Source organism: Carassius auratus, chromosome 43, assembly GCF_003368295.1.
Source record: "Carassius auratus strain Wakin chromosome 43, ASM336829v1, whole genome shotgun sequence".
Lineage (NCBI taxonomy): Eukaryota > Metazoa > Chordata > Actinopteri > Cypriniformes > Cyprinidae > Carassius > Carassius auratus.
In genome coordinates, this window is record NC_039285.1 from 4,286,716 (window position 1) to 4,301,406 (window position 14,691).

Below are 14,691 nucleotides of genomic sequence, written 5' to 3' on the forward strand. Positions count from 1 at the left end.
TATTCTACCCTTTTAAAAGTGAATATTGCTTTTGAAAAATATATTTAAATACTATTTTTTATAATTTTATGTGTTCCTGTATGACAGTATATAAATATTGTTACCGTGTGTATGCCTCACTATATTTATGTATTATATAAAATGTATTTACTTTCCATTGATTTCTAATAATAATTTCATAATATTTCCTTTCTCTTACTTGTTACTGAATTGTATTCTATGCGATGAAAAATAAAAAACAAAATCATCTGGTCGCGCGTTGATGACGTCTGGGTAATGGCCGCTCTCACGGTGTAGTGCAGGGCTTATGAATTTCTCCGTTAGAGAAAAATAAGAAACCCAGACAGGTCGCTCATTTTCTGAACACAGTCACCCCAAGGAAAAAGACCGGGTGACTCCCTACACTGCGACCCTGTCTCCCGAGACTCTGTGGTTTGAAAGGTGACCGAATGTGTTTTAATACGCGATGTCCGTGTGTTGTGCTGGAGGGAGCGCTTTATTGTTGCATGATATTGTAGCCCGTGAGCGTCGAAGAAACATCGTGCCACGTCGTAACTCGCGATTTAGACTTAGAAAGTAACGTGTGTGTTATTTAAGCACAAGCATAGGCGTTTAAACGGCGAGATCGTTCGGAAAATGTCGGAAACGGTGTCGTTTTGTAGTGTGCGGGCAGGACTCGGGCCTGTTAGCCGCATCGCCATCAACGAGCTCTCCCGCTAAACATAAAGCGGCTAGTAAGACATGTGTCGGCCTCCCTCTCATGAATCCATTGCCTTAAATCTGAAAAGGTAAACAAGTTCCAGATGATTCAATGATTGGCCTTTGTGTGGTATGGAAAAGTTTGTTTATTTGTAAAGCTTTGAATGCGGTTTAGCTACTTTACGTTAGCAGGCTAAAATAGGGGTGTTGTATAAGACTGTCATTCAAATATTAGTAAAGTGGCAAGTGTTCTGAAAGTCAGTTTAATATGCAAGATATTAACCGCAGTAAAGTTATTTTCTTTAATTTTACAAACACCATCTATTTTTTACTACTTGAACAACGTTAACATTTTAAAAACTTACAAATAAATATTTGCAATTGTCTTATATTTAGTATCACATATATTTGGTATCATTTATATTTTGTACTGCGTTAAGGTAACAGAGACTTGTTACAGCACTGGTGTATCATTGCTCTTTTGTTGATTTTGATTGCTTCCATTGTCTTCATTTGTAAGTCGCTTTGGATAATTTTTTTTATATATGGTATAAGTTTTGTTTTTGTAAATTAATATATATTACTTAATATAATGAAAAATACACACCTTTTTTAATCACGTGCCAAATATATTTTTGCTTAATAAGTTGTAGGCAGTGTTTTAGGAAGCTGCTGGTTTTAGGGTGTCATTATTTAAAATAAAATTTTTAGGCATATTTTTATGGAAAAATATGTTGTTATTATAAATGTTTTTTTTGTATTTTTAACCATTTATTAAAAATAATACTTTGATGTTAATTAAAATGTTACAATGCAAAGAAGTATTTATTACATTTGTTATAAATGTGTTGCGTTTCCAGGAGTGTCTGTAAGTGCAGTGTCCCTAGTAGGTGTTATTTTAATAAGTGTTGTAATTATACAGAGTGGGTCTTAGAGGGCCTATTAACTTAGACTTTCTTTGTCTGTACTAAATGTTTGGCTCATAATGAATGTCTGTTTCAGAGTCCTTGCTGATGGATACGCCTGAGAGCCCCACCCAGTCCCCACATTCTCCTGAGGACGAGCTGCTGGAGTCGCCCGAGTCCCCAGCAGAATGTGACAAGGGAGTTTCGGACAGTGAGCTTTTGAATGATGATGAAAATGAAGTACAGGAGGGTGGAGGAGACTCCGACTTTGAGGATGGAGACAGGGTAGCAGCTGGAGGAGAAGATCCTGAGGAGCTGTCAGACCTGGACGACTACAAGGTGGACAGGGAGGAGAGAGAAGATTTCCACCAGCAAGATCTCGGTTTGACGGTCCGAGGAAGCAGACAGAATGCTTGCCAGTCTCCTGAAGAGGAGATCCTTGAGACGCCGAGATCACCTGATCCTGACTCGCCAGGGCCAGAACACGAGCGACCTTTCACCCCAGCAGAAGAGGAGCGAGACGAGGAGGATGAGGCAACTGCCAAGTCTGGCCTCGGCCGTGCTGAGCTTGAGGAAGAGGATGATGAGGAAGAAGAGAAAAGGAGAAGGAGGAGAGCGGCAATGGTAGTGAGTGATTTGAAGGACGAATCTTCCGTGTCCAGAGACCTGGATGAACATGAGCTGGATTACGACGAGGAGGTTCCAGAAGAGCCGAGTGCTGCTGCACCTGAGGAGGACGAGGCTGAGAAGGGGCCCGCCAGGGAGGATGGAGAAGATGAGGAAGAGGATGATGAAGAGGAGGAGAAACGACGGAAGAGAAAGGAAAGAAAACCAATTCTGCCTCCAGATAACAAAGACACACAGCTGAGAAAATCTGTGGACTCAAGGGAAGGAGGCAGGAGAGATTCATTCCGTGATAAAAAGAAAGAGGAAGATGATGGAGAGATTGATGAGGGAGAGATAGATGTAAGTATGTTGAAATCATTTGTGATTGGCATATGAAAATTAGGGCTGTTTAATCTCAGTTTGCCACTCAAGAGCAAGTTATGACAGTTTTTTTTTTTTTTTTTTGCTGATAAAACCCATTGCTTTTTAACTTCATTGTCAGAGTTTTAAAATGATAGAACCCAATGATGAGTTTGTTTTTGCATGACCAGGCCACAACAGTAGAGGGAGCAATTGAATGCAGTATCTTTTGAATATTTCTAGAATGGAAAAGAAACGACACAATGCTGCTAAATGATCAAATATTCTAACTTTGAATTTGAAGTGATCACCTAATTGACTAATTAAATAATATGTAAATAAAATATAGAATTACTATTTAAAAGTTTGGGGTCAGCAAGATTTGTTAATGTTCTTTAAATAAATCTGTTATTCTCACTTAGGCTGCATTTATTTGATTAAAATTACAATGAAAAATGTAAAATTATAAAGTTTATTTTTAAATGTAAATTAACAGTTTTATTTCAATACATTTTAGAATGCAGTTGTCATTGTCACATGATCCTTCAGAGTAATTTGAATATGATGATTTGATACTAAAGTAGTATTTTCTTATTTACAATGTTGAAAACCATTGGGCTGATTAATATTATTTTGTGGAAACCATGATACATTTTTTCCAGATTTCTTTGATTAATAGAAAGTTCAAAAGATCAGATTTGATTTTTTTTTTTTTTTTACATTGCAAAAGTTTTTACTGTGACTTATAAGCAATTTAATGTATCTATGCAAAATAAATTATTAAAAATATCACCTACCTAAAAGTAAATAATCTACCTTTGGTTTATAATAATAATAATAAAAAAAAAAAAACGTAACCAGTCATTAATAAGTGCTATAGTAAGATTTTCGGTTAATTTTTTTAGGATGATGATCTTGAAGAGGGGGAGGTGAAGGACCCTATGGACAGGAAGCTCAGACCCCGACCCATCTGCAGATTTTTCATGAAAGGTAGTTCTTCCTTCATGTGATTTCCTGGATGGTTTAAATCTACTGATATATCTTGTCTACATTTTAAATGGTGCTTTTTTTGTAGCCCAAGGTGATAATCGACAATGTGTTGTCATCAAGGAAAATTGTTCAAATTTGATAAGCGCACATTTGCATTTAGTTTGTTGATCAACATATGCCTGAATTTCAACAGTAGGGGGAGTGAAATTCAATGCAGTATATTTCCTATGAGCAAAGCTGTCTTCAGAGCACATACTCAAAACAGTGGGTTGTTTTGATGTTGATGCAGGTAACTGCACATGGGGCATGATCTGTAGGTTCATCCATCCAGGAGTCAATGATAAAGGCAACTACTCCCTCATCACCAAGCCAGATCCCTTCTCTCCTAACGGAGCCCCTCCTGGAGGGGGAGGCCCTCACCCCCTCATGCCTACTAGCCCCTGGGTATGTAGGGGCAAATTCTACTATTTTGGTTCTTCTTGGGTTTAAATTTCAATTCAACATTTGATTCAACACTTGTTTTTTTCCAGGGAGCCCCTGCCGTAGAAGAGTTGCCTCCCCCTCCACCTCCTTTAGATCCTCCGGTGGAGAGCGCCTGGGAAAGAGGCCTACGGCATGCCAAAGAGGTACAGATATCACCACCATACATTGTTTTGAGTCAACAGTTTAAAAAGTTTCATTTCTAGGTAATGTTATATTGTCAATGGGTTTTTTTCAGGGGAAGTTGTCTATTCAAATGAGTCTGTAGTCAAGTGTGTTCTGCAGTGGTTTTGTAATCACAAAAGTGGCAACTTTGTAAAACTGAGATAACATGATATATGTATTTTGATACTCGTACTATGCTAAATTCGATGCTTTCATTACTGTAAGGAGGATTAGTTAGTCAAAATTGCCAGTTGAATTGAATAACTGCGAGCCTTAATCTAGCTTGTTCTCAAAAAACATTCCCTTTAGGTTTTGAAGAAAGCCACAATTCGTAAAGAACAGGAACCAGATTTTGAGGAAAAACGTTTCACCGTAACCATAGGTGAAGATGATCGAGACTTTGACAAAGAAAATGACTTCTTCAGGGAACGTGGCTATCGTATAACCAGAGAGATCCGAGATGCTGGGTACGAAACAATGACTTCTCAGAATGTGGTCTCTTCCGTTTGTTGTCTTTGTTTCTGAAGAAGTTCAAATGTAGTTGTGGCTAGTTTACATACTTAAAGGTAATTGTCATCCATCTAAAACAATTGTTAATAGCATTGTGATATTTATTATGCATATTAGTTTCCAAGAACTAGGACATTTTTGACTATGTGGTATTTCTGTTCTTGAAAAAAATGATTTGTCATACTGCTGAACCATTTAAAATGGAAAAATGATTTAATGTCCGTTTAATTCATGTTAATTTTAAGCCAAATTATTTGTGTTGTTAAAAAAAAAAGAAAAGAAAAAAAGCTTACCTTACTTTATTGTTTTTCCCCTTTTCTCTTTTTGTATTACAGTGATATTGAGTTCAGAGATCCAGTTTATGGGTTAGTATCGATTTAGAATTAACTTGCCCCCCTAAAATACACAGTGTAACCACTACATGTTAACTTGTGCTCTCACAATTTATTTAAACCTCAGTTTATCATTCTTCAACTGTACAAATTAATAACAACCATTTCTGTGGTAGTGATCCATATGGCGACCCATACTATGATTATGAGATGGAAGCTTTTTGGCGAGGAGGCCAATATGAGAATTTCCGAGTGCAGTACACAGAGACCCCACTGCCATACTACCCTGTGAGTACATACTAATGTAGCATTAAGCTGGTTTACTTTCGTTTTTAAGATTATTTCTACCAAAGTGTTTTAAGTTACTGATGCCGGGTCATTTAAATATTTACAGTGTGCATGCACATGATGTGTAGGCCAAATTAAATGACAGACATCGAATTTGATAATAAAGTATGTTTATCATACAAAAAAGCTGACAGTTCAGTGCTGCATTTGATCAGAATCAAGTATGCATGAGAGATTTGTACCTGTATTTGTACTACTAAACAACCGGGTGTTCGTTTTTTGTTTTCATCAGGACCGAGAGCGGGAACGAGATCCACGCGAGCGCCACCGCGAGAGGGAACGGGAGCGTGAGAGAGATCACCGTGAGCGGGAGCGCAGACAGCGAGAAAGGGAAAGAGAGAGGGAACGGGAGAAGGAGAGCCGGCGCAGAAAGGAGGAATGGGAGAGGGATCGTCTGAAACGGGATGAAAAAGAGGGACGGCCTAGAGAGCGGCCTCCCAAAGAGACACGGGAGAAAAAGGATGAGAAGGAGAAGCCACTCAAACCACGCTCACCACCGAACATGCCACCCAGGTGAGTTTAAACTATCTACTTGACACTAGACTCAGTTTTAGTTGGGATGCTAAGAGGTTACAGACCGTCTGATGTATATTGCGTACTAAAATCAATTTTGTTGCCCAGTTGCTATGCAACCTTTGGGGTGTGCAGGTTTTTAGTCTGTAATAGTGTTGTCACGGTACCAAAATTTCAGTATTCGGTACCGATACCAGTGAAAATCCAATGGGTTCTCAGTACCAATTTTGGTACCAAAGCAAAACACACAAATATGCTAATAAAAAAACACACACTTTTTATCACTAAAAATAAAACCAATCCCATTTTTTATACTAATTTACAATTGTGTTTAAAGTTTTTTTACAAGTAATATAATTATGAAAAACAGTAAACAAGTTTCTCCTAAATTTAATTTGTCTTTTAATTAATGAAATTTAAACACATTTTATTTTTTGGAAAATAAAAGGGATTTGCTATTAAAATTAAAACATGGAAGAAATAGTGTGTGATTTATTTCTTTTAAAAAAATAGTTGTATTAATTTTTTTATCCATAGTAGCAGTATCACATACATTCTACTAAATAATAGTAATATTTCCAGCCCAATGCATTTATGTAAAAATGAACTTTTATTTTGACACTGGTTTTACTCAGCTGAAACAGGAAAATGCTTGTGAAGTGACTCAGAACAGTTCTGGTGATGTTGTTTATACATTTATGTCCTCATTGAGTCGGCAGATGCTGAAATTACTGCAAGCGTCACCCACTTCAGTCTATGTAGTAAACAAACATTCATTAATTCACACCGAGACGCAGCACACGCAGGATTCATATTTCAACCAACTTTTGTGGCTTAACATTTACAGTTACTAGTCCATTTGGAGATTTGATTTGATTAATTTATGCTAACTTTGACAAAGTCAGTGACTATCCATATTAAAATGTAAGTTTCATTTTCATGACTGGATTTTGAGATTCCGTCGAAGTTTTCTGCTCCGCGGAAATCATAGCGCTGTATGCGTCAAGAACCGGGTTGACCGGGTACTCCGTACCACCGGTACTTAAAGAAACCTGGTTACTGTGACACTTTAATTTTTTTTTAGTACCGACTTGGTAACGAAGTACCGGGTCTTTTGACAACACTAGTCTGTAAAGTCATTTTCATTTAAAGCCTGCTGCAATGAATGTCTTGACGTGTGTGGGGTTTGTTAAGTTCATGTTCAGTTGGTACTTAGTTTGGGATGGATATTCTGAAGAAAAAATCTACATGCATTTTTATTCTTTTTTTTGGTGGGGTGGTGTCTGTGCAGTCACTCACAGAGACTGCTGCATTTTAAATTCAGTCTTTCCAAACCTGTAAAAGTTCCTCTTCTGAAAAATAATTTAAGATATTTTGGATGACAACTGTGAGTCTTGTGACTGTCCCATTGACTGCCAAGTAAATTAAGCTGTCAAAGTCCAGAAGAGTATGAAAGACATCATCAGAATAATCCATCTGCCATCACCGTAACGTTATGAAGCGATGAGAATACTTTTTGTATGCAAAGAAAACTAAAACAATGACTTTATTCAATAATTAGTCTACTCTGTATCTCTCTGCATCACTGTAGCACCATTTTGGAGAATATCTGCTGAACGCAAACTGCGTGCGCTATTCTGTGTCAGCGACACCGCACGGATGCACTGTTTTCATTCAAATCAAAGCTTAAATACATGTAGAAAATGTATCCTTGTTTTGTGGCTGACCCAGAATAGTGTACGCATTTTGTGTTCAACAGATATTCTCCAGAATCATGCTACAGTGAAGCGGAGAGACACAGAGGAGATAAATTGTTGAATAAAGTCATTATTTTTGTTTTCTTCACGTGCAAAAAATATTCTCAGCGCTTCGTAATGTAACGCTTGGAAAAACTGATGGTAGATGGACTATTCTGACGATGTATTTCATACTTTTATGGAACTTGACAGTGTCATTTACTTGGCATTCAATGGGACAGTCACAAACTTCCAATTCATCCAAATTGTGACAAAAAAAGTCACAATTCATCCAAAATATTTTAAATTGTGTTCCGAAGACGAACAAAGCTTTTACAGGTTTGGAACGACATGGGGTTAAGTGATTAATGACAACACTGTCATATTGGGATGGAATAACCCTTTAATGATGATTATTAATTGTAAATAATGATAAAAATTAAATTCTTCTGGATATTGAACTAGTTGTTGGGGCAGAATTCTGAAATCTGCTGGTTAAAGAAAAATCTGTATGAAATGCAGTTTTAGAAGAAAAAAAAATTCTTCTGGATTTGGCCAGCTGCTCTTAAATGCATTCTGAAATCAGTGTGAGTAAACAGTTCTCACGCCCAACGAACATGCAGGTATGAAACGTGTAGGCTCTTCACATTGCATCTTTTGCACGCTCAAGTCTAACTTTAAGGGTATTCTATAATATTTGCTCAAGTTCGTTATTTTAAATGTAGATGCATTATAATTGCACTCAAATAGAGATCAAAAGCTCAGCCAAGATAGACGAAAAGCTGATCATAGCTGTACAGGTTTTTTTTTAAATTATTAATACTTTTCTTCTCCATAAATATATCTAATAGTAGAGTTAATGCAAGAGCTTGAAATCTATTTATCCTTAGCTGAAATTTCTTCGTCTTCATGGAGAATGCAGCTCATGATTGCTTGGCAACGTCATACATCACTGATGCGCAAGCTATGAAGCGCTTTTGAAAGAGGAGAAAGTGGCACGGCCGGTGTTTTGCATGCACTTTTAGACATGAAGTGAACAGCCTCTAAATAAAAAATAATAGAGGATAAAAATAATGTAAAGTAAACATGTTACCAAATATAAATGCTCCATTCATTAATTTATACTTGGGCGGCCGTTAATATACTTGGACTACCCACCCAGGTAAAGTCTGTGTGCGGGAAGCGCTGGTCTCCTGTTGATTTTATTTCCATTCACAGTAATTATTTCATTACTGTATTCAGTTGCATAACCAGAGACTCAGATTGCAAATTTGATTATGGTCACTTAATAGGAAATTTCCAGGAGGTATTGTATCTCAGCCACACCAGTGCTGCTCTTTTGACCATCTGTCACGTCGGCTCTCTAGACAAAAAAAAAGAGAGATTCACGTTTCATTAATTAAGCCAAAATCCCACACAACAAATGGACACATTTCCGGCTCACTTGTGTTCTCAGATTTCAACAATAGGAGACAGTGACATATTTAAATATGTCCCATGATACTTAGTCTTTTACCAAGCAGTGTAGGGAGAGATTCACACCTACTTGGTTTGTTTGACTTCAAAGAACACTGTTGCATCTCAAATTTCTAAATGTCACACAACCCATTTAGTGTGAACAGTTAGCTCAGCTTGAAACTTTCACGAACATACTTTCTGCCCTTGTGACTAATCTATAAACATGGAGTTTCAGTTCCACTGAGCACATCTGATTTGGTTAAAGTGCTTTGTGTTTCACTGACCGTGCTGGATACCCTATACAGCATTGTTATTTGTGTAGAAAATAAGACCTGTTTGCTTATAGGCTATAAAACTACCATAGCACCACTCAGATCCAATTTAACGTTTTATTAAATTACATTGGTCCCAAATTGTTGTCAGTGTACATAACATCACCCTAGGCTGGAAGATGGTGTAATGTGGAGTGATTGTTGTATCCGATATGTGTCTGCTTTTATCTTTATTACCGGTCAAAAGTTTGGAATAATGAAAATGTATTCTAATGTTTTTAAAGGAACTCTCTTAAATTCACAGATGCAAAAATACATTAAATGAAAGGTGACATATCAGTTTTTAGTGCTATAATCGGGTCCCCGGTGCATCTACCAACCCAGGAAACGTGAAAAAGATTAGCCAAGTAACTTTGTTTTGGTAAGCCTTTTTCTGCAAGTGTCTGAAAAAACAAGCCTGTCAGATTTCACTCCCTTTGTGACATGGCAAAGGGATCTTATTTTAATATCACTGCCCCTTTAACTGCATGTTTCCACTTACAGCACTGCCATTCTCGTTTCTACGAGGTATACCTGTTCTAGCTTTGGCAAAGTTCAAGCAAAGCTCATACATGTATGCATGTATCTGAAGAGTTTAGTTCAAAAATGCAATAAATCCATTTGGATTAATTTGAGTAAAAATGTGTTTTCTTTACCAAGAAACTGGCAAGATGAAACCCACGATTTTCTGTTTCAGACTTTTATAGATCAACTTTAGATTATAATAACATAAAAAATTTAAATCCAGATTTTGATGTTCAAAAGGTTTATTATAAAACTTTTTTTTTTTTTTTTTCAGAAAATGCAATAAATCCATGATACTTTTATTCTCTCAAAATGCAATAAATCAATATGAAATTTATTTTTCAAACTGAAACGGATGAAAATTCACAACTGTTGATCCACATATGACAGCCTCTGAATTTGGTCAATACTAATCTTTTATATAGAGGCACTGGACTAAAAATACATTCACCAGTCATTGCTTCCTAAATGAATTCAATGAGTCATCTTGTTAATGCTATAAATTAATTACAGCAATAAAATTAAATTTCATTACGAACAGTGAAAGTGACGTGACAATTATGGTAACATAATCGGAAATTTGTGCTCTGCATTTAACCCATCCAAAGTGCACACAAACACAGAGAATGAACAAACACCACATCGTCTCCAAAAAATGGTTGCAGGAAACACATTTTTTAAGAATCTTCTTCAGATTTGAAATATAAACTTATGAGACGTGACTTTCAGCCCATTACTTTTCTAGATTGCTCCAGGACTGATATCATGCGTGTGTGTGTATGTATGTGTTTGTGTGTGTGTGTATATATATATATATATATATATATATATATATATATATATATATATATATATATATATATATATATATATATATTAGGGGTGTAACGGTTCACAAAATTCACGGTTCGGTTCGATACGATACACTGATGTCACGGTTCGGTTCGATACGTTTTAGATACAGCAAAATGTAAAAACATCTCAACTTTTCAGAATGCCGCAAGCGCACCGCGGGTCATGTGACAAGAACCAACCAATCAGCTTCATCCTTTCCCGTAACAACGTTGAGAGCTCAGCCAAGATGAAGGAACAGCTGATCATAGTTGTATATGGATTGCAATTTTGAAATAAATTCAGTAGCAGAGCTACTGCAAGCGATTTTTAGAGCTGCAAATCCATTTATCCTTCGCTGAAATTTCCGCGTCTCATGGAGAGAGCACGTCATTGTTGCTTAGCAAAGACAGACGCCTCATGAGCGCTTCTGCCCGAGCGCTTTGGAAAGGAGGAGAAAGACGTGCTTAGCGTTTTCCACGCGTTTTTAGGCACGATATGTGAACGGCCCCTAAGGCGCTCGCTCACTCAGCACGCGCTGAAGGCTCGTTGCAAAATGTCTAATGCATTTAACAGACCAGAAATATAAGATCCTAAAATAACCAACAGGTCTGGTGTTTGGGTTGGATTCCCTGTAAGCTATAGTGTCTAAATGCTGCAGGGATAGTTTGCTGCGTGCATGTTTCTCCTTTTTTTCGTCTTTTCCCAGATAGTACTGACGCATATATCCCAGATATTCCCGCTGGTTTTTTTTTTTTTTTTTTTTGTAATCCCGCTGGTGTACCCTGTCATGTTGCAGATGCGACATACCGTTGTTTTTTTATCCACCACTCTCTTGCCATCACCATTATAGCTTAAAGGGAATCCAAAGTGCACCCAAACACCAGACCTGTTGGTTATTGGAGGATCTTCTCATTTCTAGTCTGTTAAACGCATTGGCTATTTTGCAACGAGCCTTCAGCGCGTACTGAGTGAGCGAGCGCCTGCTGAGTAGCCTAACATAAACATATAAGATGGTGTTTTTTTCTTCTTCGGGAGTGTCAGGGGCGTTGCCTGTTACGTTGTTTGGGTTATTGGGCTACCTTGTTGAACGCATATCATTATATTTCTTTCTCTCTCTTTTTTTTTTTTTTCAAATATAATTAATTACTCCAACGAACCGTTCGGTATACATAATGCGTACCGCGTACCGAACCGAAAGCGTCGTACCGAACGGTTCAATACGAATACGCGTATCGTTACACCCCTTATATATATATATATATATATATATATATATATATATATATATATATATATATATATATATATATATATATATATATACATACACACACACACACACACACACACACACAAACATATATTAATATTATATATATATATATATATATATATATATATATATATATATATATATATATATATATATATATATATATATAATACAATGTTGTTTTAAACTGTAATAAAATATTATAATATTACAGTTTTTGTGTGTTTGATCACATAAATGATGCAGCCTTGATGATGATGGTAAGAGACTTCTTTTAAAAACATAAAAAATATTAATTATTCAAAACTTTTGACTGTAAGTGTATATTGCTTTGTTTGTTTGCACAGCCTGACATATTAAGCGTAACCAATTGGCTCAACCACCTATAGTTTGAGATCTTTTTTTCTGACCTGATGAAGACAGGAATTGTACACAAAACCTGCTTTAAAGGTGATTTTATTTTTTTCTCAGTGGCATGGAGTAGCAGTTATTTTGATTCATGTGTAATTATGCTACAGACATCACGTTGTCAGGGTTTCAATGTAGGATTTTTTTTTTATATCCTCATAAATCTTGTCAGTGCAGTGTGGAAACAAAGCCTGTGCAACTGGCAAATGTTGCATGATTTTGGAATTACTATATTAGCTTTACATTGCTACAACACGGGTGAAAGTTTGATCCTTTTGCTACCCCTTGTAATGAGCTGACGTAATTGATTGTGAATACTAATTAAAGTAGCAAGCACATGATCATGAAACAAGGGAATTTTCACCTTGGCATAGTAATAAAGGAAGGAAATCATTAAATCTGGTTAATCACTGTTGAACCATTTCCCAGGCGTGGTAAACAACTCACCGTGACGTTGAAAGGTGTGCATTATCCCTGTTTCAGGCTTTACCTGAAAGGTTAGAAAATTATTTACATTTCAGTGAGTGAAATAAGTTTTTGATCCCCAAGCAAAACATGACTTGTTAGTACTTGGTGCAGAAACCCTTTTTTGCAAGCACAGACTTTGGCTAGGCCACTCAATGACCTTAATGTGCTTCTTCTTGAGCCACTCCTTTGTTGCCTTGGTGGTATGTTTTGGGTCATTGTCATGCTGGAAGACCCATTCATAATCTATCTTCAGTGTTCTGGCTGAAGGAAGTAGGTTCCAAGAGTACATGACCTGTCCATTTGCCCCTCAATGCGGTCAAGTCAAAATGTAAACAAAGCAGCGCTTGCTTATCATATCAGTAACATTGCTTATTTTATTGTTATTGTTACATATTGTTATGAAAACATTCGCATATTAGAATGTTTGGGAAAGATCATGAAACCTTTAAACAGTCTCCTGTCTGTAACACCTTAATTTATGGGCTTGTTTTCATCACTTTCACTTTAATTTTAAACTGAACATCCAATCAGAGCTCTCACTTGTGCCGATGGCCCCAACGCAGATTCCAATGTGAGCCCGACGAGAGACGATGATTGGAACACACCAACTAGCGCAAATGTCGCTCGCTGTCAGCTTGGTGTGTCCCGGACTTAACACATACAATCTTGTGTCTGACATCCTTTGACAGCTCTTTGGTCTTGCTCATGGTGGTGGGAGAGGTTGGAATGGAGGATACAGATTGTGTGTACAGTTATATACACCTACGAGCTGACATTAGTAGTAACTTCTTTAAGCGACAGGACTTATCTGTGTTCCACATGGACACATAACCATATGTGGGAGCCAGAATTCTTCTTGTTGTTTGGTAGGGGATCAAATACTTCTTACTTACTGAAAAGCAAATCAATCTCTAACCTTTTTATAAAGTGTTTGTTCTAAATATTTTGGTTGGTATTCTGTCTCCATCAGTTAAAATAAACCTACCATAAATATTACAGACCCCTCATTTCTTTGTTAGTGGGCAAACTTATAAAATCAGCAGGGGATCAAATAAATATTTTCCCCACTGTATATATCATCATATAATTGTTTATTTTATTTTATTTATTAAAAATCTGAATAAACATAGGATAAATGTAATAAAATAAACATGTTGCAAATGTACAATACAGAAGTTTTTTAGGTAGGTGTGTGTGTGTCTGCAGAGTAGAGGTGCAACTAATGATTATTTTTTGTCGACTAATCTAACGAATATTGTTTCGATTAGTCGACTACTCTAACGATTATTTTTATTAAAATTAATTATTAATCTAATATTCTTTTTTTGATTAGCTAAAGAATCCTTTGGATAACTTTACAAAAAAATATAAGTACAACTTCTAATATAATATTTAAATCTTTATTCAATTTCTTTCCAAATAATACTTCAATGTGGTTGAAGTTTTTACAGTATACAAAAATAGAGGCAAATAAAATTATTTTACTATAGTAAATATGAGTTAACGTTTATAATTAAACCACAGTAGCCACAAATTTACAGCTGTCTGAGATGTCATGAAATGTTCTTTAGTATCACAAACCATAAAATGTAGTCAGTGTTCTGCTATGGTTCATTTTCATAGTTGGTAAACAGAAGTTAACACGGTCACATTTCCTTGATTCAGCAGCTGCATGATGTGCTGCCGAGAGTCCTGTCTTGAATCCAGAGATCTGGAGCTGATTTGGTGTAGATCGGTAGGTCAGTGGTTTGTGACTGTTGTCTCACGGTG

General features: G+C 36.5%; 1 protein-coding gene across 6 annotated transcripts in view; it reads left to right on the forward strand.

Moving 5' to 3' along the window:
* The first annotated feature begins 259 nt into the window (after positions 1-259).
* Positions 260-14,691, forward strand: part of LOC113061493 (zinc finger CCCH domain-containing protein 18-like) — a 29,670-nt gene continuing 15,238 nt past the window's right edge. For 5 of the 6 annotated variants that reach the window (XM_026230644.1, XM_026230646.1, XM_026230647.1 and 2 more), the window contains exons 1-9: positions 260-788; positions 1,702-2,570; positions 3,476-3,560; positions 3,850-4,004; positions 4,091-4,186; positions 4,515-4,672; positions 5,051-5,080; positions 5,224-5,335; positions 5,628-5,908. In XM_026230644.1, coding sequence (XP_026086429.1) covers positions 1,713-2,570; positions 3,476-3,560; positions 3,850-4,004; positions 4,091-4,186; positions 4,515-4,672; positions 5,051-5,080; positions 5,224-5,335; positions 5,628-5,908 — 1,775 coding nt within the window. In that variant the 5' untranslated portion in view covers positions 260-788; positions 1,702-1,712. The remainder of the gene's footprint in view (positions 789-1,701; positions 2,571-3,475; positions 3,561-3,849; positions 4,005-4,090; positions 4,187-4,514; positions 4,673-5,050; positions 5,081-5,223; positions 5,336-5,627; positions 5,909-14,691) is intronic. The other variant, XM_026230643.1, reaches the window with a different exon arrangement.